Here is a 24261-nt window from a genome sequence, read left to right as displayed (position 1 = left end):
CTCTGCCATGCCCTGTAAGACCCCTTGCTGCAAACAGCTACATAATATGTAAATGCCAGACTCGTCAAATGCCACCTTTAGAGTTAAATCATTCCATTACCAGAGTCCCGGGTCAGGGGGGCCTGACTTCACAGGATCCCAAAAGAAGAGCTCCAGGATTACCTAAGGGACAGAACAAAAAAGTGTGGAATGGATAAAGAAATGTGGTATATATACACAATGGAGTATTATTCAGACTTAAAGAAGAATGAAGTGATGACATTTGCTGGTAAATGGATGGAGCTGGAAAATATGCTAAGTGAAATAAGCCAATCCCCAAAAAACAAAGGCCAAGTATTTTCTCTGATATGTGGATGTTAACTCACGATGGGGGTGGGGGTGAGGTGCTAGAGAAGAATATAGGTACTTTGGATTAGTCAGAGGGGAAAGAATGGAGGGGAGGGGTATGGGGGTAGGAAGGATAGTAGAATGAATCAGACATTATTACCCTACATGTATATGTGACTACATAACCAGTGTGACTCTACATCTTGTACAACTAGAAGAATAAGAAGTTATTCTCCAGTTACGTATGTTGTGTCAAAGTGCTTTCTACTGTTATGGATAACTAATTACAACAAGTTTAAAAAAAGTGTGGAGCTGGGCACAGTGGCACACACCTACAATCCTAGCAGCTTGGGAGGCTGAGGCAGGAGGATCACAAGTTCAAAGCCAGTCTCAGCAACTGAGTGAGTCCCTAAGTAACTCAGCAAGATCCTGTCTCTAAATAAAATACAAAAGAGGGCTGGGATTGTGGCTCAGTGGTTAAGCACCCCTGGGTTTAATCCTGGGTTACCTTAAAAAAAATTGTGGATTCCCCCCGCCCCCACCCACTCCTGGTACTGGGATTAAAACAAAGGGTGCTTTACCACTGAACTATATCACCAGTCCTTTTCCATTTTTTTTTTTAATTTTGAAGCCAGGTTGGCACATGACTAGGAGTAGAGAAGTCAAGGCAGGAGGATGGCAGGTGTGAGGCCAGTCTCAGTAATCGTGTAAAATCCTGTTTAAAATGAAATTAAAGAGGACTGACCTTCCCCACAAAGGTGAGATCTTGGAACCCTACACGAGCACTACAAATCTATAGGGTAAAAACAATGACACACTAGATCCACAGAGTTGGAAAGGAAGACACATGAGCAATGTGAAAAGACAGGGAAGAAAGAGCCACAAACAAATCAAACAACACATCATTAGAAGCATTGGTAACTACAGCAGAAAAAATGACAGAAAGATTTCAGGATATACATGGTGAAAGGTTTTGGGATCTTAAAGAAAACATAAGAGAACAAATACAGGCAGTGAAAGATCACTTCAACAATGAGCTACGTAAACAAATCCAAGAAGCAAAAGATCACCTCAACAAGGAGACAGAGGTTGGAAGACTGGAAGACACCGCACCACACTACACCACGCGACACAGATCACCTGAGAGGTTCCCCTTTGTTACCAAAGGCTGTGTGTTTATATAGGTCTAAGGAGAGGTAGCAGGGCTGAGGTAGATAACAGGTCGCCCGTTTATTGGCAAGCTCTTCCATGTGTCAGTTCTGGAGCCCAAGAAGTTAATTCTTATTGGGGCTAAAGCTTCCCACCAGCAGGATTTGAACATTGGCACTGACGGGAATGTTTCGCACCAGTGAAAGAAACAAAGAGGAGAAAGAGGGTCATGTTGGGGTTTTTCTCTGGGGTACTGCTGCCGTTATATGTTTTCCCAACAGAGGTTATATAAAACAAACAAACAAACAAACAAAAAACCCCAAACAAACAGAAATCCTTGATATGAAGGAAATAATAAACCAAATTAAAAACTCAAATGAAAGCATCACTAACAGAGTAGACCACTTAGAAGATAGGACAATGAAGATCAAATAAATCATCTTGAAAAGAACATAGACCACACAGCAAAAATGATAAGAAATCAGGAGCAGAACATTCAAGAAATATGGGAGGTCATAAAAAGACCAAATTTAAGAGTTATTGGGATAGAGGAAGGTACAGAGGTCCAAACCAAAGGACTAAACAATCTATTCAATGAAACAATCAGAAAACTTTCCAAACTTGAAGAATGAATTGGAAATCCAAATTCAAGAAGCCTACAGGACGCCGAATGCACAAAATCACAACAGATCCATACCAAGGCACATCATAATGAAAATGCCCAACATACAGAATAAGGAGAGAATTTTAAAAGCCACAAGAGAAAGGAATCAGATTACTTATAAGGGAAAACCAATTAGGATAATGGCAGATTTTTCAACACAGACCTGAAAGCTAGAAGATCCTGGAACAACATATATCAAGCTCTGAAAGATAATGGGTGCCAACCAAGATTCTTGTATCCAGCAAAACTAAGCTTTAGATTTGAAGATGAAATAAAAACCTTCCACGATAAACAAAAGTTAAAAGAATTTATAGCTAGAAAACCGGCAGTACAAAACATCCTTGGTAAAATATTTCATGAAGAGGAAATGAAAAACAGCAATGAAAATCAGCAGAGGGAGGTAGTACCATAAAGGAAAAACTAATCAAAGAAGAAAATCAAGTCAAGTTAAATAATGAAAATAAACAAATATGGCTGGGAATACAAACCATGTTTCAATAGTAATCCTAAACGTTAATGGCTTAAACTCACCAATTAAAAGACAGAGGCTAGCAGATTGGATTTTAAAAAGTCCCAACAATATGCTGCATCCAGGAGACTCATCTGATAGAAAAAGACATACACAGACTGAAAGTGAAAGGTTGGGAAAAATCATACCACTCACATGGACGTGGAAGCAAGCAGGGGTGTCCATAGTCATATCAAATAAAGTAGACTTCAATCCAAAGTTAATCAAAAGGAATAAAGATGGACATTACATACTGCTCAAGGGAACCATACACCAACAAGACTTAACAATTATAAATATATATGCCTCAAACAATGGTGCAGCTATGTTCATCAAACAAACTCTTTTCAAGTTCAAGAGTCAAACTGACCTCAACATGATAATCTTGGGTGACTTTAACACACCTCTGTCACCACTGGATAGATCTTCCAAACAAAAGCTGAATAAAGAAACTTTAAAACTCAATAACACAATCAATAACTTAGACTTAACTGACATATATAGAATATTTCAACCTGCATAAAGCAGATACACTTTCTTCTCAGCAGCACACGGATCCTTCTCTAAAATAGACCATATATTATGCCACAAAGCAACTCTTAGCAAATACAAAAAAGTAGAGATACTACCATGCATTTTATCAGATCATAATGGAATGAAATTGGAAATCAATGACAAAATAAAAATTTCTCCGTCACCTGGAGACTAAACAATATGCTACTGAATGAACAATGGGTCACAGAAGATATCAATGAGCAGATTTAAAAATTCCTAGAGGTAAATGAGAACATAGACACAACATTTGGAAATCTCTGGGACACTATGAAGGCAGTACTAAGAGGAAAATTCATTGCATGGAGTTCATTCCTTAAAAGAAGAAAAAGTCAACAAATAAATGACCTCACACTACATCTTAAAGCCCTAGAAAAAGAAGAACAAGCCATCAGCAAAAGCAGTAGAAGGCAAGAAATATTTAAAATTAGAGCTGAAATCAATGAAATAAAAACAAAGAAAACATTGGAAAAGATTGACAAAACAGGGGCTGGGATTGTGGCTCAGCAGTAGAATGCTCGCCTAGCACGGGTGGGACCCTGGTTCGATCCTCAGCACCACATAAAAATAAAGGCACTGTGTTGTGTCCATCTACACCTAAAAAATAAATATTAAAAAAAATTGACAAGGAAAAAAAAGTGTGTCACATTAGATTGGATAGAGAGAAAGGAGGGGAGAGGAGGGGAGGAGTAGGGAGGATAGGAAGGGCAGCACAATGGAATAGACAATATGATTGATGTATGTACATTCCATGTGTGTATTATATGTCAAAATGCATTCTACTGTAATATATGACTAAAAATAAATAATAAAAATTTAAAAAATTGACAAAACTAAAAGTTGGTTCTTTGAAAAAATGAATAAAATTGACAGACCCTTAGCCATGCTAACAAAGAGAAGGAGAGAGAGAACTCAAATTGCCAGCATACGTGATGAAAAAGGCAAAATTACAACAGACACTACAGAAATACAGGAGATAATTAGAAATCATTCTGAAATCTTATACTCCGATAAAATAGAAGACATTGAAGGCACACATTTCTTAAGACAAATTTCTTAAGTTATATGATTTGCCCAGATTGAGTCAGGAAGATATACACAACTTAAACAGACCAATATCAAGTGAGGAAATAGAAGAAGCCATCAAAAGCTTACCAACCAAGAAAAGCCCAAGGATGGATACACGGTCGAGTTCTACAGACCTTTAAAGAAGAACTAATACCAATACTCTTAAATTTATTTCAGGAAATAGAAAAAGAGACAGTAATTCCAAACTCATTCTATGAGGCCAATATCACCCTGATCCCAAAACCAGGCAAAGACACATCAAAGAAAGAAAACTTCAGACCAATATCTCTAATGAACACAGATGCTAAAATTCTGGCAAATGGAATACAAAAATATATCAAAAAGATTGTGCACCATGATCATGTGGGACTCATCCCAGGGATGCAAGTTTGGTTCAACATGTGGAAATCAATAAATATAATTCATCACAGCAATAGACTTAAAGATAAGAATCATACGATCATCTCAATAGTTGCAGAAAAATCATTTGACAAAATAAAGCACCACTAGAAAAACTAGGGATTACAGGAACATATCTCAATGTCATAAAAGCTATCTATGCTAAGCCTCAGGCCAACATCATTCTAAATGGAGAAAAATTGAAGGCATTCCCTCTAAAAACTGGAACAAGACAGGAATACCCTCTTTCACCACATCTACTCAACATAGTTCTTGAAACACTGGCCAGAGCAATTAGACAGACAAAAGAAATCAAAGGGCATGTATAGGAAAAGAAGAACTTAAATTAGCACTATTTGCTGATGATATGAATCTATACCTAGAAGACCCAAAAAACTCCACCAGAAAACTTCTAGAACTAGTAAATGAATTCAGTAAAGTAGCAGGGTATAAAATCAACACCCATAAATCAAAGGCATTTCTGTATATCAGTGACAAATCCTCTGAGAAGGAAATGAGGAAAACTGCCCCATCCACAATATCCTCAAAAAAAAAAAAAAAAAAAAGACACTCGGGAATCAACTTAATGAAAGAGGTGAAATATCTATGCAATGAAAACTTCAGAACCCTAAAAAAGAAATCAAAGAAGACCTTAGAAGATGGGAAGATCTACCTTCCTCTTGGATAGGCAGAATTAATATTACCAAAATGACCATACTACCAAAAGCACTATACAGATTTAATGCAATTCTGATCAAAATCCCAATGGTATTCCTCATAGAAATAGAAAAAACAATCATGAAATTCATCTGGAAAAATAAGAGACCCAGAATAGCTAAAGCAATCCTTAGCAGGAAGAGTGAAGCAGGTGGCATAGCTATACCAGACCTTAAACTGTACTACAGAGCAATAGTAACAAAAACAGCATGGTATTGGCATCAAATCAGACCAGTAGACCAATGGTACAGAATAGAGGATACAGAGACTAACCCATAAGATTATAATTATCTTATATTAGACAAAGGTGCCAAAAACATGCACTGGAGTAAAGATAGCATTTTCAACAAATGATGATGGGAAAACTGGAAATCCATATGCAACAAAATAAAATTAAACCCCTGTCTCTCATCATACACAAAACTTAACTCAAAATGGATCAAAGACCTAGGAATTAAACCAGAGATTCTGCGTCTAATAGAAGAAAAAGTAGGCCATAATCTTCATCATGTGAAATTAGGCCCTAACTACCTTAATAAGACTTCTATAGCACAAAAATTAAAACCAAGAGTCAATAAATGGGATGGAATCAAACTAAAAAGTTTTTTTCTCAGTAAAAGAAACAATCTCTGGGGTGAACAGAGAGCCTACATTCTGGGAACAAATCTTTACCCCTCACACATCAGATATACAACTAATCTCTAGGGTATATAAAGAACTCAAAAAGCTAAACACCAAAAAAAAAAAAAAAAAAAAAAAACAAATAACCCAATCAACAAATGGGCCAAGGACCTGAACAGATACTCCTTAGAAGAGGATACACAATCAATCAACAAACACATGAAAAAATGCTCATCATCTCTAGCAATCAGAGAAATGCAAATCAAAACTACCCTAAGATATCATCTCACTCCAGTCAGAATGGCAGCCATTATGAGGACAAACAACAATAAGTGTTGGTGAGGATGTGGGGAAAAGGCACACTCATACACTGCTGGTGGGGCTGCAAATTGGTGCAGCCAATATGGAAAGCAGTATGGAGATTCCTTGGAAATCTGGGAATGGAGCCACCATTTGACCCAGCTATCCCTCTTCTTGGACTATACCCAAAGGACTGAAAAACAGCATATACTACAGGGACACAGCCACATCATTGTTTATAGCAGCAGAATTCACAATAGCTAAACTGTGGAGCCAACCTAGATGCCCTTCAGTGGATGAATGGATAAAAAAAATGTGGGATATATACACAATGGAATTTTACTCAGCAATAAAAGAGAATAAAATCATGGCATTTGCAGGTAAATGGATGGTGTTGGAGAAGATAATGCTAAGTGAAGTTAGCCAATCCCCCCAAAACAAATGTTTTCTCTGATATAAGGAGGCTGATTCATAATGGGGTAGAGAGGGATACATGGAACAAATAGATGAATTCTAGATAGGAAAGAGGGGAAGGAGGGAAAGGGAGGAGGCAGGGGATTAGCAAGGATGGTGGAATGTGATAGATATCATTATCCAAAGTACATATATGAAGACATGAATTGGGTGTCAACCTACTTTATATACAAACAGAGATATGAAAAATTGTGGTATATATGTGAAATAAGAATTGCAATGCAAAAAAGTATATGTATAAAGACATGAATTGGCATGAATATACTTTATACAAAGATATGAAAAATTGTGCTCTATATGTGTAATAAGAATTGTAATGTATTCTGCTGTTGTGCATTTAAAAAATAAAATCAATAAAAAATAAATGAAAATAAAAAATTAAAGAGGACTGGGAATATATATATGTGGTAGAGGGCCCCTGGGTTAAATCCCCAGAATGCATTTTTTCTTTTTTTAATTTCAAGACAGGTTCTTGCTGTGTTGCCAAGGCTGCCTTCAAACTTGAGATCCTCCTGCCTCAGCCTTCCCAGTAGCTGGGATTACAGGCTGCACTACTGCACCTGGCTTGCAATTTGTTTTTTGTTGTTATTAGTAACAAGATTTTCTGAAATGATAAATGAACAATTCTTGGTAAAGTTTCCTAGAAAACTAAGTAAAATATTCTATCTGCTTGTTTAGAAAATGGCAAACTCTTGCCAGGTACCCTGGCTCAGGCCTGTAAACCCATTGATTTGAGAGGCTAAGGCATGAGGATTGCAAGTGCAAATCGAGCCTCAGCAACCTAGCAAGGCCCTAAGCAACTTAGCAAAACCCAAAATAAAAAGTAAAAAAGGCTGGGGATGTTGCTCAGTGGTAAAGCATTCCTGGGTTCAATATCCAGTACCAAAACCAAAACCAAAAAAATGAAAAGTGCAGACTCTTCGATGTGTATTTAAACAATGCAAAAATGCTGTGTGCTTCTTTTCTAGGGAACATGGTCAAGTCCATGTTGTGAGACATCCAGCATTCTCCCTTTAGATACAGTTTTTTTTTTTCTTTTTTCCTACAGGGGATTGAACTTAGGGTTGCTTTGGCACTGAACTACATCCCACAGCCTTAAAAAAAAAAAAAAAAAGAAAGAAAGAAAGAAAGAAAAGAAAAAAAAAGAAAGATCCCCCTTCAAAAAATTTTGAAACAGGGTCTCGCTAAACTGCCCAGGATGGCCTTGAACTGGTGGTACTCTGATTCTCCTGCCTCCAGCTCCCGAGGCTCTGGGGTTGCAGGCATGTGCCCCCACTCAGCTCCTCAAGGTGCTTCAATGAGGCTCTACTGAATGTGACACAGGAATTGAAACAGGGATGGGAGGCTGCTGTTATTAAAAGCAGATTCCTGAGACTTTTACTTGGGCCTGGAGGTTGAGGGGTGTCCAGCGTCCCAGGTCCTGCCCCTTGCAGATCTGCCAGTCCCCTGGCGTTCTGACACAGGAAGCACCACCAAGTTCCGAAGGCCCTTTGGTGGTACGCACTTGACAGTGAAACAGCCTCAGCCATCAGATGTCACAGCAGCATGTAAAAGGGCCCTGCCACCTCCAGACCACTTTTGGGGCTGGGGGAGGGAGGTCCAGCTGCTGTACATCTGTCCATGTATATGTTGTCCATTTGGATTTGCTCCTTTATAAATTGTTCTTCTTCTTTGTGTATTCTCTGATGGGTTAACCCACCTACTCCTTCAATGCATGTGTTAGTAACAGGTGTCGGTCTGTTCCGTGTGTTAACCTGTAGTCCATTTTTTTAAAAAAATTTTATTGTTGGTTGTTCAAAACATTACATAGTTCTTGATATATCATATTTCACATTTTGATTCAAGTGGGTTATGAACTCCCATTTTTACCCCGTATACAGATTGCAGAATCACATCAGTTACACATCCACTGATTTACATATTGCCATACTAGTGTCTTTGTATTCTGCTGCCTTTCCTATCCTCTACTATCCCCCTCCCCTCCCCTCTCCTCCCCTCTTCTCTCTCTACCCCATCTACTGTAATTCATTTCTCCCCCTTGTTTTTTTTCTCTTTCCCCTCACTTCCTCTTGTATATAATTTTGTATAACCCTGAGGGTCTCCTTCTATTTCCATGCAATTTCCCTTCTCTCTACCTTTCCCTCCCACCTCTCATCCCTGTTTAATGTTAATCTTCTTCTCATGCTCTTCCTCCCTACTCTGTTCTTAGTTACTCTACTTATATCAAAGAAGACATTTGGCATTTGTTTTTTAGGGATTGGCTAGCTTCACTTAGCATAATCTGCTCTAATGCCATCCATTTCCCTGCAAATCTATGTTTTTGTCATTTTTTAATGCAGAGTAATACTCCATTGTGTATAAATGCCACATTTTTTTAATCCATTCGTCTATTGAAGGGCATTAGGTTGGTTCCACAGTCTTGCTATCATGAATTGTGCTGCTATGAACATCAATGTAGCAGTGTCCCTGTAGTATGCTCTTTTTAGGTCTTTAGGGAATAGACCGAGAAGGGGAATAGCTGGGTCAAATGGTGGTTCCATTCCCAGCTTTCCAAGAAATCTCCATACTGCTTTCCAAATTGGCTGCACCAATTTGCAGTCCCACCAGCAATGAACAAGAGTGCCCTTTTCCCCACATCCTCGCCAGCACTTGTTGTTGTTTGACTTCATAATGGCTGCCAATCTTACTGGAGTGAGATGGTATCTTAGGGTGGTTTTGATTTGCATTTCTCTGACTGCTAGAGATGGTGAGCATTTTTTCATGTACTTGTTGATTGATTGTATGTCCTCCTCTGAGAAGTGTCTGTTCAGGTCCTTGGCCCATTTGTTGATTGGGTTATTTGTTTTCTTATTGTTTAATTTTTTGAGTTCTTTGTATACTTTGGATATTAGGGCTCTATCTGAAGTGTGAGGAGTAAAGATTTGTTCCCAGGATGTAGGCTCCCTATTTACCTCTCTTATTGTTTCTTTTGCTGAGAAAAAAACTTTTTAGTTTGAGTAAGTCCCATTTGTTGGTTCTAGTTATTAACTCTTGTGCTATGGGTGTCCTATTGAGGAATTTGGTGCCCGACCCCACAGTATGTAGATCGTAGCCAACTTTTTCTTCTATCAGATGCCGTGTCTCTGATTTGATATCAAGCTCCTTGATCCATTTTGAGTTAACTTTTGTGCATGGTGAGAGAAAGGGATTCAGTTTCATTTTGTTGCATATGGATTTCCAGCTTTCCCAGCACCATTTGTTGAAGATGCTATCCTTCCTCCATTGCATGCTTTTAGCCCCTTTATCAAATATAAGATAGTTGTAACTTTGTGGATTAGTCTCTGTGTCCTCTATTCTGTACCATTGGTCCACCCGCCTGTTTTGGTAGCAGTACCATGCTGTTTTTGTTACTATTGCTCTGTAGTATAGTTTGAAGTCTGGTATCGCTATACCGCCTGATTCACACTTCCTGCTTAGCATTGTTTTTGCTATTCTGGGTCTTTTATTTTTCCATATGAATTTCATGATTGCTTTATCTATTTCTACAAGAAATGCAGTTGGGATTTTGATTGGCATTGCATTAAACCTATAGAGAACTTTTGGTAATATCGCCATTTTGATGATGTTAGTTCTGCCTATCCATGAACAGGGTATATTTTTCCATCTTCTAAGATCTTCTATTTCTCTCTTTAGGGTTCAAGTCTTTCACCTCTTTTGTTAGGTTGATTCCCAAGTATTTTATTTTTTTTGAGGATATTGTGAATGGAGTTGTTGTCCTCATTTCCATTTCAGAGGATTTGTCACTGATATACAGGAATGCCTTTGATTTATGCGTGTTGATTTTATATCCTGCCACTTTGCTGAATTCACTTATTAGCTCTCATAGTTTCTTTGTAGACCCTTTTGGGTCTGCTAGGTATAGAATCATGTCATCTGCAAATAGTGATAATTTAAGTTCTTCTTTTCCTATTTTTATGCCTTTAATTTCTTTCGTCTAATTGCTCTGGACAGTGTTTCAAGAACTATGTTGAACAGAAGTGGTGAGAGAGGGCATCCCTGTCTTGTTCCAGATTTTAGAGGGAATGCCTTCAATTTTTCTCTGTTCAGAATGATGCTAGCCTGAGGCTTAGCATAGATAGCTTTTACAATATTGAGGTATGTTCCTGTTATCCCTAGTTTTTCTAGAGTTTTGAACATAAAGGGACGCTGTACTTTGTCGAATGCTTTTTCTGCATCTATTGAGATGATCATATGGTTCTTATCTTTAAGTCTATTGATGTGGTGAATAACATTTATTGATTTCCGTATATTGAACCAGCCTTGCATCCCAAGCATGAATCCTACTTGATCATGGTGCACAATTTTTTTGATATGTTTTTGTATCCGATTCGCCAGAATTTTATTGAGGATTTTTGCATCTAGATTCATTAGAGATATTGGTCTGTAGTTTTCTTTCTTTGAAGTATCTTTGTCTGGTTTAGGAATCAGGGTGATGTTGGCCTCGTAGAATGAATTTGGAAGTTCTCCCTCTTTTTCTATTTCCTGGAATAGCTTGAAAAGTATTGGCATTAGTTCTTCTTTAAAGGTTTTGTAAAACTCTGCTGTATACCCATCCTGTCCTGGGCTTTTCTTAGTTGGTAGTCTTTTGATGGCTTCTTCTATTTCCTCAATTGATATTGGTCTGTTTAGGTTGTCTATATCCTCCTGACTCAATCTGGGTAGATCATATGTGTAGTCCATTCTTTTTGTGTGTATTACCTTGGCAGAACCCCTGAGTGGATTTCTCTAAAACGGACATCTGTTCCTGGCCACCCTAGTCCCTGCCCCTCTCCCTGCAGAGTGTTCTCTCCTTTCTTCTCTCTTACAAAATTATGAATTATTTCAGGCAGACAAAAGATCAACAGCAGTCAATCTGCCTTTCAGGTTAAGAAATAAAACTTCACAAAAAGTTGGGGATGCTGGGTGCCTCCCCCTAATTGGAAAAACCTGTTTTAGCCACATCAATGTTTATAGCAGCACAATTCACAATAGCTAAACTGTGGAGCCAACCTAGATGCCCTTCAGTGGAAATGGATAAAAAAATGTGGCATATATACACAATGAAATTTTACTCAGCATTAAAAGAGAATAAAATCATGGCATTTAGAGGTAAATGGATGGTGTTGGAGAAGACAATGCTAAGTGAAGTTAGCCAATCCACCCAAAACAAATGTTTTCTCTGATATAAGGAGGCTGACTCATAGTGGGGTAGGGAGGGGGAGCATGGGAGGATTAGATGAATTCTAGATAGGGCAGAGGGGTGGGAGGGAAAGGAAGGGGGCAGGGGATTAGCTAGGATGGTGGAATGTGATGGATATCATTATCCAAAGTACATATATGAAGACTCCAATTGGGTGTCAACATATTCAGAGATATGAAAAATTGTAATATATATGTGTAATAAGAATTGTAATGCAAAAAACCCAAACAAAGTACATGTATAAAGGCATGAATTGGCATGAACATACTGTATATACAAAGATAGGAAAAACTGTACTCTATATGTGTAATAAGAATTGTGATACATTCTGCTGTTCTGTATTTACAAAAATAAAATCAATAAAACTAAAAAAAAAAAAATGTGTTCAAAAACAGAAACAACAACAACAAAAACCCTTAAAATCTTGACCAGCACTGGAATCCCAGGGAATGGAGAGGCGGCTGAAGTAGGAGACCTAGACCCTGGCAGATTTGAGGCCAGCCTGAGCAATATAGCGAGTCATGATAAAAAAGTAAAATGGCTGAGGATGCCGCTCAGTCTCCAGAAAACAAAATCTGGCCGGGCCACCTTCCTGCCTGAAACCTCTGGGCGGCTTCTCCTGCCAGCGGGAAAGCAGGGTACCAAGGCCACAGCATCCGGAGCATGAGAACCTCCTGAGGTGCTGTGCCTGGGCACCTCCCTGCACGGACATGGGTTAAGTCCAAACTCTTGACCAGGCTCCAAGGGCTGGGTGACCTGGCCCCCAGTGCTGTGCGCTCTGGCCAGGGCCAAGGGCGCCGAGGCTTGGAGGCTTGGTCCCACGGAGCGCTGCGGCTCCTGGCCAGGGCAGACACCAGCGACCTGGGGACCCCCCACCCAGCCCAGCAGCAACCACTGGCCCGGCTTGATCCTGGAGCTCGCCGAGGTGAAGGAGAGGGAGGGAAGCCCCGGGTGGTGTGCGGGTGGGAAAGGCGGGTGAAGCCCCCCCTCCCTGCAGGCCACACCGCCCGCTCGGGCTGCTGCCGCTGCCCCGGCGCAAGCTCCCAGGCTCCCCACCTCCCGGCCTCCAGCCTTCCGCCTTGCAGTGTCGCCTCGCTGCCTCCGCCCGGGAGGGTCCCTTCTGGGGCTCCCGGGAGGTTATCGAGGAACAAATGGACGGCGGTGAGCACACGCAGGCGCGCTGCCCGAGGCGGGGCTGGACCTCTGCACAGGGAGAAAGCACCTCTGAGCCAGTGTGTGCCCTGCAGATGGGACGGCCACCGGCTCTGAGTGCCCCCCCCGCCCGGCCCCGCTCGGGGCGCCCACCTTTGGAGCGGGCTTTGGGAGATGAGTTCTAGTCTTCTCCCGGCCTGAGGGCTGGGGCAGCCTGCGGCGGGCGGCGCCCGGGTGAACACGCCCTACGTGCGCCCCTCCGAAGCCTGACCTAGTCTCCTTCTCTGGGCACGTTATCCTCTGTCACTTGCTGCCTCTGTAAGGATGATTGGCACCCAGAGAACCAGGTAGAACAGTTGCCTCTCAATGTTGGGTTTCTTCCTGCCCCTGGGGAGCCCCATTTTCAGATCTCTCTCTCTCCACCCCAGAATCTGGGAAACCAGAGAAGGAGACTAGGGGGAGAGTGAAGAGGGAGAGAACCGAACCCCTGGTACAGCAGGAGCCGTGCAGGGAGCCCGTGGGACAGGCGGCAGGCAGCTGGTTTTGGCTTCTTTTGATGGCTCAGAGAAGAATCTGACCAGGCTTCTCTCCCAGTTTTTGGTGTTCTGGTGACCTTTGGCAAGTCCTGGCATGTGGAGGTATCTCTCCAACCTCTGCTTCCATTTTCAAGCAGCTTTCCCGGGTTGGGTATCTGTCTTTTTGTGTCCAAATTTATTCTTTCTTTTATCTTATTATCATTATTGTTTTTGGGGAGAGGGGATAGAACCCAGGGCCTTGCATGTGCTGAGCAAGCACTCTGCCACTGAGCTATATCCCGGGCACTCACCACAAACTTTTTTTTTTTTTTTCTTTTTGGTACTGGGAATTCAATCCAGTGTAAGGGTCCGGCGGAGCATTGGAGAAAGAGACCACACAAGAGACTGACTCCATGCAATTGGCAAAAGGGGATTTATTGGGGATCCATTCCAGCGCCGCTGGGGCTCCGTGCTCACTCAAGAAGGGAGAGCAGCCCAGAGCCCAGAGCAGAGATCAAGCAGAGCTTAAGTATACTTTCTGGAGAGGGCCCTGGGCTTTGCATACATCAGAACAAATCATCATGAGGCGCGGGAAAATTGAACAACTCTGAGACGTGATTGGCACATTCATTGGCCGGAACAGGTCTGCGGAGGTGATTGGTCACTCCTAAGCGGGATACACTTTCAAACTGATTGGTTCGGGCCCTGTGACAAACTGTTTTAACTATCTCAGGAATCTGGGTGTAACAGAGGAACTTAATAATACCTAATCTTTTACATTTTAATTCAAGCTTTCCAGCTTAGAAACTTTACCCTTTCACCAGGAGTGCTTTACTACTGAGCTACATCCTTAACCCTTTTTATTTTGAGGTAGGATTTTACTAACTTTCCCAAGCTGACCTTGAACTTGAATCCTGCTGCAGCCCCAAATTGCTTGGATTACAGATCAACACTATCTCACCCATTCCCAGCCCTTTTCATATTTTGAAACAAAGTCTCAATAAATTAGTCAGGCTGGGCTCAAACTCAATCCTGCCCTTTCTCCTGAGCAGCTGGGATTATAAGCTCCTGCCACTGCACCTGGCTCTAAATTTGTTTTTCCTCCAAAGATACTAGTCACTGGACTGGGCTCACCCTCATCCTGTATGTACTCATCTTAACTTTTCATTAGTAAAGATCTGATTTTCAAATACGGTCAAATAGTATAGGAAACCAGGTATTAAGGATTAAATTGAATTCAACCTGCTACACTTGCACAGGGTGGTTGATCACCCTAATATGCTTTTTCTTGGTACTTAGGATCGAACCCAGGGGTGTTTTACCATGGAGCTATATCCCTGGACCCTTTTACTTTATTTTTCACTTTGAGACAAAGTCTCATTAAATTACCCAGGCAGGCTTGAATTTATGATCCTCCTGCCTCAGCCTCCTGAATCCAGAGGATCACAAGCGTGTGCCATGTTCCTGGCTACACTCTATACTACACTTTCAAATCCTGTAATCTAAGATTCCCACCTGTGAATTCTTATTAGAATGTTATTCTAAGAATTCTATCTCATTATTTCCAAGTCAGTGGTCCTTGAGCTCATTGCAGCTGCCACAGCCGGGGAACTGCGAGGAAGGCAAAGGTCTCGAACTCCCCTTGGGTCTGCCAGATCTGAGACTTCGGATGAGGCGCATCTGCCTAATAAGCCCTGAAGGTGACATACACGCCAACATTGGGGATCACCAAAACAGGTGCTCCAGGGAGTCAAGGGGTGGTGGCAGCCTGATTCCTAGCAGTGACCATCATTTTAGCTTTACACACTGCTCTGGTTAAGCACAGAGAGGGCTGTGCCTCTAAAGAATCTGCCACGTGTAATGAAGATGCCATCAGTGCGGAAGAATGTGACCTTTCCAGCTGCTCCAGCTGTCAGCGGCAGGCTGTCCTACTTCAGCCTTTTAGGGTAAAGTTCAAGACACATCTGCCTCACCAGCCGTGACACACACAAAGCCGTAGATCACTGTCCATGTTTTGGAATTCCTCACTAGTCTGACACTGATGAGGACAAGAGGGGGTAAAATGATAAAGCAAATCCTCAGGATGCTGGCCACGCACAGGGCCTCTCCCTGCTGGAACAGGGAACTGCGCAGGTTTTGTTCCAAGAGACACAGCGCCACCTGGGCCTTTTTTGGGCAGCTGGAAGAACTGGGTGAAAGGTCTTGATCACTGAGGTCACAATATTTCTAGAATCTGTGATAGTTTTTGTGAAATTACATATCTTAAAAAGCATAGAGTTGGGCCAGGTAGCTGTGCCTGTACTCCCTGCTACTGAGAAGGCTGAAGCAGGAGGATCATTTGAGTTGAAGGCCAGCCAGGGCAACATGGTGAGATCCTGTCTCTTAAGAAATAAACCAAGGGGATGGGGGAAGGACATGAAGGAATGGAGGAACTTTAGATAGGGCAAAGGGGAGGGAGGGAAAGGGAGGGGGCATGGGGGTAGGAAAGATGGTGGAATGAGATGGACATCATTACCCTAAGTACATGTATGAAGACACAGATGTGTCTTTGTGAACAACCAGACATGAAAAATTGTGCTGTATTTGTGTATTATGAATTGAAGTAAATTCTGCTGTCATGTATGACAAATTAGAGTAAATAAATACATAAAAAAAAGAAAGAAAGAAGAAAGAAACCAAGCCAGGCATGGTGGTGCACACCTGTAATCCCAGCAGCTCAGGAGGCTAAGGCAGGAGGATCAAGAGTTCAAAGCCAGCCTTAGCAACTTAGGGAGGCACTAAGCAATTTAGCAAGACCCTGTCTCAAAATAAAATATAAAAAAGGTCTGAGGATGTGGCTTAGGGGTTAAGCGCCCCTGGATTCAGTCCCTGAATCAATCAGTACGTACATATATACGTACGTACATACATACATACATACATACATACCTCTCCTAGGTGGTAGCAGATGCGGAGCCTTTGGTGTCATCTCCCATGTGACTCCCACTTCAGTGAATAGCTGAGGTCCTGCCACTTTTTCGAGTTGTCAGCCTCCTTGAGGTGACACACTCCATTGTGCTGCAGCTGTGTTAAGCTGAGCAGGTGTGGTGCTGAACTCCAGGGCCCAGCCAGCAAACACTGGTGCGTGCACACGGCAGGCCTGCTTCTCCCATCAGGACAGGAGAGTCCCAAGTTCTTGATGCCTTGGGTCAGGCTAGAATGAGATATTTTTTCTCAGATCTGGTAAGCTTGCTGGAAGAGGTCACTGTGGCTCTTAACATTGCCTTTTTGGATGTAGAGCCCGGGGGTGGGGGTGGGTGGGAATGAGAGGCAGCTCTGCAGGAATTCCAGTTACCCACAATGCTGGCTGCTGTTGAAGACACCCAGGCAGCTCCAGGACAGACCTCAGGATGGTGGTGGAGGTCAACGTGGTCCTCCTCAAGACTGTGACACTGTGTTCCTATAGAGCTCTGGGAGCACCCATGTTTGCAGACTTCTGGCCATCACACCACCACCCCACCCCACCCCACCCAGGATGGTTTCATGAATAGAGAAGACCAGAGTTCAAGGGAGCTGCCCAAAGACACAGTCAGTAACAGAGTAGGGCCAGACCTGGGGTGTTCTGTGTTTCAGTCCAATGCTGTTTAACTGAGGTTCCCTGAGGGTGCCGGGGGTCAGGCTCATGGCCTGTGTTCAAATGTAGCATAGTATGTGGTGCAAGGGGAAGACCTTACCCGTTGCCCCTTGAGAGCAGCTTTAGGTGACTTCTCTGGAAACCAAGATGTTGAGCGAGACCTTGGATTCTTCTCAGTTTGATTTCCACATATCAGGTCATATCAGGATCTTCTCAAAGTTGAGGAACAATAGTATAAAGCTGGCCCTATTTATTTAGTAGCATTGAGAATTGAACACAGGGTCACTCTACCACTGAGCTACATCCCCAGTCCTTTTAAAATATTTTCACAGGGTCTTGCTAAGATGCTGAGGGTGACCTTGAACTTGCAATCCTTTGCTTTAGCTTCCTGAGGAGGGATTGGCAAGGATGGCCATTTTGCTTCATGTTAAAACTGTGCCCTCTTGGAGGATGGGAAGGTGCTGAGCAGCTCTGGAATTTCCAGGGGAATGCTTCGGAAGGCCTCCAGACAGCCAGGTGGCCTCAGGGGCTCCTCTCCGTGTATACACAGACCTGGCCAGACAGAGCTGCCTGCACAAGCTCCTTCTGGAGGTTCCTCAAGTATCACGTGGCTCTAGGCGTGGCAAGTGGGCATGGAGGCAGCAGCACACAAATCTCCCACGTGCAACACAGCTCTTTTCTTGGGATTGTTACTAGATAGTAATGTAGAAAAGCTGCAGCATGTTCTGGGTCATCTGAATGGCTTCCTGATCACCAGCTTAAGTTGTGAACTGAGCCTGAGGGCACCAGGTAAGTTGGCCCTTCCTTCTTAGGAGGCATAAGAGAGGACCAACATGTAACTCAAGGTCAATGGCATCACCACGCACCCTGCAAACAGTAGGGGCTTTCCAGTGCAGCAGATGCAGTTCAAATCCACAAAAACCTGTCCAGAAGCAAGGCTAGGGAAAATTCCTATTTACCCTATAGGGTGGGGCAATCAGAAACAGTGCACAGGGACCTCAGAACACAGTGAGAACCTGGCAGAAACTGTCCCCAAACCCAGCTTCCTCAGAATCCTGAAGTCTGGGAGTGTCAAGAAGGATGGCAAAAAAAAAGTGACAGTCTACCAAGATGTTTATACCAAAAAGATTATCCTTGAAAAATGAAGAAATGAAGACACTCCCAGACAAACCACCAGGAAGGGAATCCCCCCAAGCACACTTCTCTCCCCAACTCAAGGAATCGTGTAGGCTCAAACCAAGAGACACTAGATAGTACCTGGACTCCACCTGAGAAACAAGGGGCACCCACAAAGGTAATGAATTGCAACGTTTTTTTTTCTTCTATTTAAAAGGCAACTTTATAGAGCAATTACCCATCTATTGATGGGCACACAACCTATGCCATCTATATGACAAAGCAGCACAAATGACCCAGGGGGGAAATAGCTGAACTTTCCTATATGATTGGAGTCAAGCTGGTATTCCTCTGAACTAGAGTTGCAAATTAATGTTAATTCCCAGGGGGGACCACTAAGAACTACAGAAACAGAGTAAAAGAGACAAGAGACTTAAAATGTTACAGTGTAAACTTCCTAGCCCTGAGCAGGGAGGAGTTTGGAACAGAGGGGTCTGGGATAGTTGCTGTTCCTGCTGTATGGCCTAGTAACACACAACAGACACAAGGACTCAGATGATGATCAAGTTATGCTGCACACTGTCCCCTGGGATAAAATACAGGTTCAGATTCACAGAAAAGTGCTCTTCAGGGGAGCTTGGAAGGCCCTGGGACACGATGATATGGAGGAATCCAAGCCCCAGGAAGGCTGTCCCCAGGCAGAGGGAAGAGCAAGTGCTGGGGTTGCAGGGCCAAGAGCCCCCTGCTTCAGGGAAGGAGCCACACCAGTTTCTGGGCCAGTCAGGGCAACAGATGGGAATGCATGGGGCAAGATCATGTCTGGCTTTAAAAGGAGGGAAGTGTGGATATGGCACAATTATTTGTGAAGAGTTCTAAAAAATAGCAACACAGTTTGTTGGAGACCATGGCTTTGGCTTCGGGGTAACCGTGTGGAGGGGATGCAAGTGGATGGAACACAAATCACATCACCCAGGACTGGCCCTTGGGATCTCTGTGTGGGGTGGGGGTGGGGGTGGTGGGGCTGGGCAGGGGACTCAAGGGAGGAACTGAAGGAGGCTCCCAAGGTGTTAGCTTGAAATATAGTATTTAACTGAAAATATTTTAAGCACAAGGCTGGCAGTTCCAAGAATTGCTTTAGAAGCTTAGATGACACAGTAACTTACAGGGACAGGGTGAATTTGATCATTAAAAAAAAAAAAAGTTTTTTAAAGACAGGATCTGGATAAATTTCTTAGGGCCATGCTAAGTTGCTGAGGCTGGCCTGGAACTTGTGATCCTCCTGCCTCAGTCTCCTGAGTTGTTGGGATTACAGGCATGTACCACTGTGCCTGGCTATTGCTCCTGTTTCCAGTTGTGTATCTTAAATAATCACTTAACATATATAAGACAGTTTCCTCATGTGGAAGTAGGTGTTACTTACTTTACAGGGTCAATGATTGGTGAAGCAAACCAGGACATGAACATGGGATTTGCACTAGTGGTGCCTGCTGTCATGACTTGGGGCCCCCCAAACCTAGCAAGGTGTCTGGCACATGTAAGCAATTCAACTGTCTCATGGTAGGGTCACTTCTGGGCCCACAGTGGCATCTCCAAGGCCCAATGTAAGCCCCACAGGGCTACGGAGCTCTGCTGTGTTGACAGCACTTCAAACAGCCCCTGGCACATTGTAGGTGCTCAGGAACCAACCAAAGAGCAGGTGGACCACCCCATGCAAAGGACTGACACTGTGTTCCCTGCAGCCAGGAGGTCCAGTGCTTCAAGGTTCACTTCATGAAAACAGAACTAATGTCTAGTTTCATATTTGTACAGCCTTCTAGTACAAGATTCTGTGAGTTTTCTTTACACAGAAATAACTTTTTAGACGAAAAGGCTGATAGGATGAACTGGATCCACATTTAATGTTGGACCCATATATTTTGAACCAACATTTTTAGTTCTAAGATTAAACCCCTTTAATTACTGTCCAAATTAATACTTCAAAAGTATATATTTGGTGGAGGTCTTCTAAGGCTTGAATTTCATCCAAGGATGATAAATGACATAAAAACCTTAAAAATTCAAAAGAATAAATAGCATGCTCTAAAACTACAGTTTTTCATTAAAAATCAGTTGTAAGCCAGGAGTGGTGGCATGTGCCTGAAATTCCACCAACTCAGGAGGCTGAGAGACTGGAGGACTGCAAGTTCAAGGCCAGTCTCAGCAGTTTGGAGAGGCCCTATATCAAATCCTCAAAATAAAAACGAACTAGGAATATAGTTTAGTGCTAAAGCACTCCCGAGTTCAATTCCCAGTTTAAAAAAAATAAATAAAATCAATTGCAAAGCAAAAGTATATTAATAGAGTCAATGGTAGCATTTGCTGATGCTAGAAAACAACCCTGAGAAATTTTAACTGGGAAGAAGTCTTAATTTAAAAACCACAGCTCAACTCCAGGTTTGACTTAAAAGACCAGGTGAGGGCTACCCCAGCCTCAGCACTCACCCTCACACCTGGACCTGAGTGAGGCTACGAAGTACCAGGATAAGATGCTGGAAACATCCACATCCTCTAAACTGCCAAACACTGTGGAGAAAGCAAATCTAAAGTGTCTCTTTATTTACTTTTAGGTGGTGCTGAGGATTGAACCCAGTACCTCACATGTGATAGGAAAGTGCTCTGCCACTAAGTTATAGCCCTATAGCCCTAGCCCTAAGGCTAGGGCTTTTGGGGTACCGGGGATTGAACTCAGGGGCACTGAGCCACATCCCCAGCCCTATTTTGTATTTTATTTAGGGACCAGGTCTTGCCGAGTTGCTGAGGCTGGCTTTGAACTCGTGATTCTCCTGCCTCAGCCTCCTAAGATGCTGGGATACAGACATGTGCCACCACACCTAGCCATAAGGTGCTTCTTAATGGCTTTTCTTCAAATCACACACAGAAAAGGTGACAAGAACGTTCTGCCGGGGAATTCCATGGCCCTCCCTCCCTGCTCTCAGCATCAAGTCACAGTTCAGGGCCCAGAGCTAAAGGGGACAAGAGTCATTACTAGGGAACTACCTCTGCCCTCAAAGCCTCTCAGTTCTGGTCAGCAATCCATCCCATCACTGTCTGGGCAATGACAGTGCCCTGTGGAGAGAAGGTACCTGGGAAAGTTATGGGCCATGTCTTCCACTGATTCCTGGGATCCCTCAGAGTCCTCCTGAACAGCAGGAAAGAAAGTCAGGTTTTCCTTCAAAAGTCACATTATGTAGCACAAAGAATTAAGGTTTGCAGCTATTTATTTACAAGTATACATTTAACACAATGAAATAAACACTGATATATTGAAGCCTCCTAGTTAATAGTAGTGTAACAATATGTATCATTTGGATGATTACATTATTTTAAACAACAAACTACACTGAAAAATTAATGCCGATAAAATTCTTGGTCATAATATTATTAAGAAATACAATATATAAATTGAAAATATGATTGCTTAAAATTTGAACATGGAAGTGAACTCATTTGGACAGAGTCAGAGTTTAACATAATCTGAGGGTTGGGGGGAGGGCTCTGACCCAAATGATATCTTTCAGGTTAACAGAAGAAAAAAGAAGCATAGTTTATCTTAAAGGATAACGGGCAGTTGGCTTCTTCAGGTAGAATATATTCCCAGTGTCCTCAGGTTTGCAGCAGTTATTACATCACTGAGCACGAAGACTTTCCTTGTGAAGCTGCCCCATCAATTTTTTCTGCCTCCAAAATTATCCTTCTAAAAACATCAACGGCAGTCTGAAAAGGAAGAAAAACCAGTTAGAAAGCTAGTTTTCAAGTAGACAGTTTCACTGTGGACAGGATGAGGAAAGAGCTCCCACCACCATGGCTGCAGGAGGGGGCTGGAGGGCTTAAAGAAGTCCCAGGACTTTGGGGCCTCCTCATTTGGACTCCCATTCTGTGCCATCCCGTATCTTCCTCAGGGTCCTCTGGACCTTCAGGGCCCTCTCCCTTGTAGACCTTGCTTTCTTTCCCTGCAGCTTTCTGTTCCTGAATCCCTGGCTCCAGGAAGAGAGGTGCTTTTCTTGTCCTCTCTGTCCCTTCAGCCCCTCTCTCCCTACACCTTCCAGCCAGCTTCGACTGACACCTTCAAACCCCAAATTGCCTGCCTCCCTGCAGTCCTCCTGGTTACCACCTGTATATCACCACATCTGCCTCCTGACTCCTTCCAGCCCCACTGTCTCCTCTCCTCTAATGACTGTGATCTCTACCCCAGCTTCAAGAACCTCATCGTCCTTCATGAGAAGGCGTGCCAGCTTGAGTGGGAAACCCTCTTTCACTGAAGGACTAGGCAAATTGCCAATCCCTTCCTTTAAATGCACTGTGATGATGAAAAATATGCCATTCTCAAAGTCCCACAGGTGGGCCCCAGCCCAGGTGTCGTCATCACCAGCAGCACCCTCCTCCATTACCCACCACACCATCTTCCTAGTCCATTTTCTCTTCAATTCCCAGATTCTCAATCCACAGGAACCTGATGTGCTGATCTACATTTTTCCTGTCCTACAGCCGATTCTTATTCTCATTTTCCTTCTGGGCCAGCTTAGATTCCACAGTTCACCCTTGTGGTCACTGAACTTCATCACCCTTCTCTCCAAGTGTCCACCTGCACAGTGCTGCAGGCACAGCCCAGAGGAGCACACAAAATGGCTGCTCACTGTACACCCACAAGCAGGAACTTGGGGGACTCTTGGTGCTGCCCAGCAACCCAACCACAGCCCCCCACCCCCATCACTCCCAGAAGCAGGCTCTAGGTCTGGCCCTCTCCAGACTCCCCCGCTCTCAGCTTCGCCTGATAACCTGCTTGACATTTCAATGGCAACAGAAGCTCCATTCATAAGAGGACTCTGCATCTTCCATACATCAAATGGACCCACCCACGTACTCTGCCTTCCAGTCTGTTGGTATGAATGATGTACTTGTGTTCCTGACTGATCTCAAGTAGGAGCAGGGACCATCCTTCTCATTTAATCAAGGTCACTGGCTTAGGATCACACCTCACTATCAGAAAACATTGTGTACAGGAAAAAAGATGACATTTAGGTTAGATTTAAATTTAGTCCTAGTTCTCCTATCATACAGAGAGATCTTGGGGGAACTTATTTAACTTCTTTAGACCTTAATTTTCTCATTTCTAAAACGAGATGATTCAACTACATAAAGACAGAGCTGATACCCAATAAATGTTGAATTCAATTTTTAAAATGTAGCCATCTCTCATTTACTAATCTCAACTTTTGTTACATAAATTCTTACTATCTGTATTCCAGAACAGAACAGATTCAGATAAATTGCTTGCTATATGGAACCTGGAAACCAATTACAGATTTAATATCCTCCAGGTTTGAACACAGGAATGAAAGATTTAATGATCAAAGGATACCTGGATTGATAAAAACTTACCGAACACAAAAACATTGTACTCAACAGTATGGAGAATATAAAGGTGAGTGAGACTCTTGGATCTCAGAATGAATCAGGGGTAAGAGAGAAGAAACGACTCTAAATTTCAGGTGGATGAATCAGGAAGGGGCCAGTGAGAAGGTGAGCCTTGAGGGCTAGGAATTTCATCATGGGGGAAGAAGAGGAACATGACAAGAAGGATGCCAGCTGACTGCTGGCCTCATTGACCGGCCACCAGCCACTCTTGCTGGATTACAGTGTCCTCAGAAAATGAAAACCATATATTTATCTTGCTAGAAGATCAAACTAGATCATATACAGAAAGCACTTTATAAACTAGGCAACACCATGCAAATGTATGAAGACAGGAGACAAAGGACATTTCGGGCCACAGACAAGACTGAGCAAAGTACCCACTGTGTTTAAGGGAACAAGAAGCATGGGGACATT

General features: G+C 42.8%; 1 protein-coding gene across 1 annotated transcript in view; it reads right to left on the bottom strand.

Annotated features, from left to right (window-relative positions):
- Positions 1 to 21632: 21632 nt before the first annotated feature.
- Positions 21633 to 24261, bottom strand: part of Rheb (Ras homolog, mTORC1 binding) — a 45478-nt gene continuing 42849 nt past the window's right edge. Inside the window, exon 8 of the mRNA XM_026413853.2 lies at positions 21633 to 22146. Within this exon, the coding sequence (XP_026269638.1) occupies positions 22054 to 22146 (93 nt within the window). The 3' untranslated portion in view covers positions 21633 to 22053. The remainder of the gene's footprint in view (positions 22147 to 24261) is intronic.

The sequence above is a fragment of the Urocitellus parryii genome, chromosome 3, assembly GCF_045843805.1.
Source record: "Urocitellus parryii isolate mUroPar1 chromosome 3, mUroPar1.hap1, whole genome shotgun sequence".
NCBI lineage: Eukaryota > Metazoa > Chordata > Mammalia > Rodentia > Sciuridae > Urocitellus > Urocitellus parryii.
Note: the sequence above shows the minus strand (reverse complement) of the source record. Positions and strands in the feature narration are given on the sequence as shown.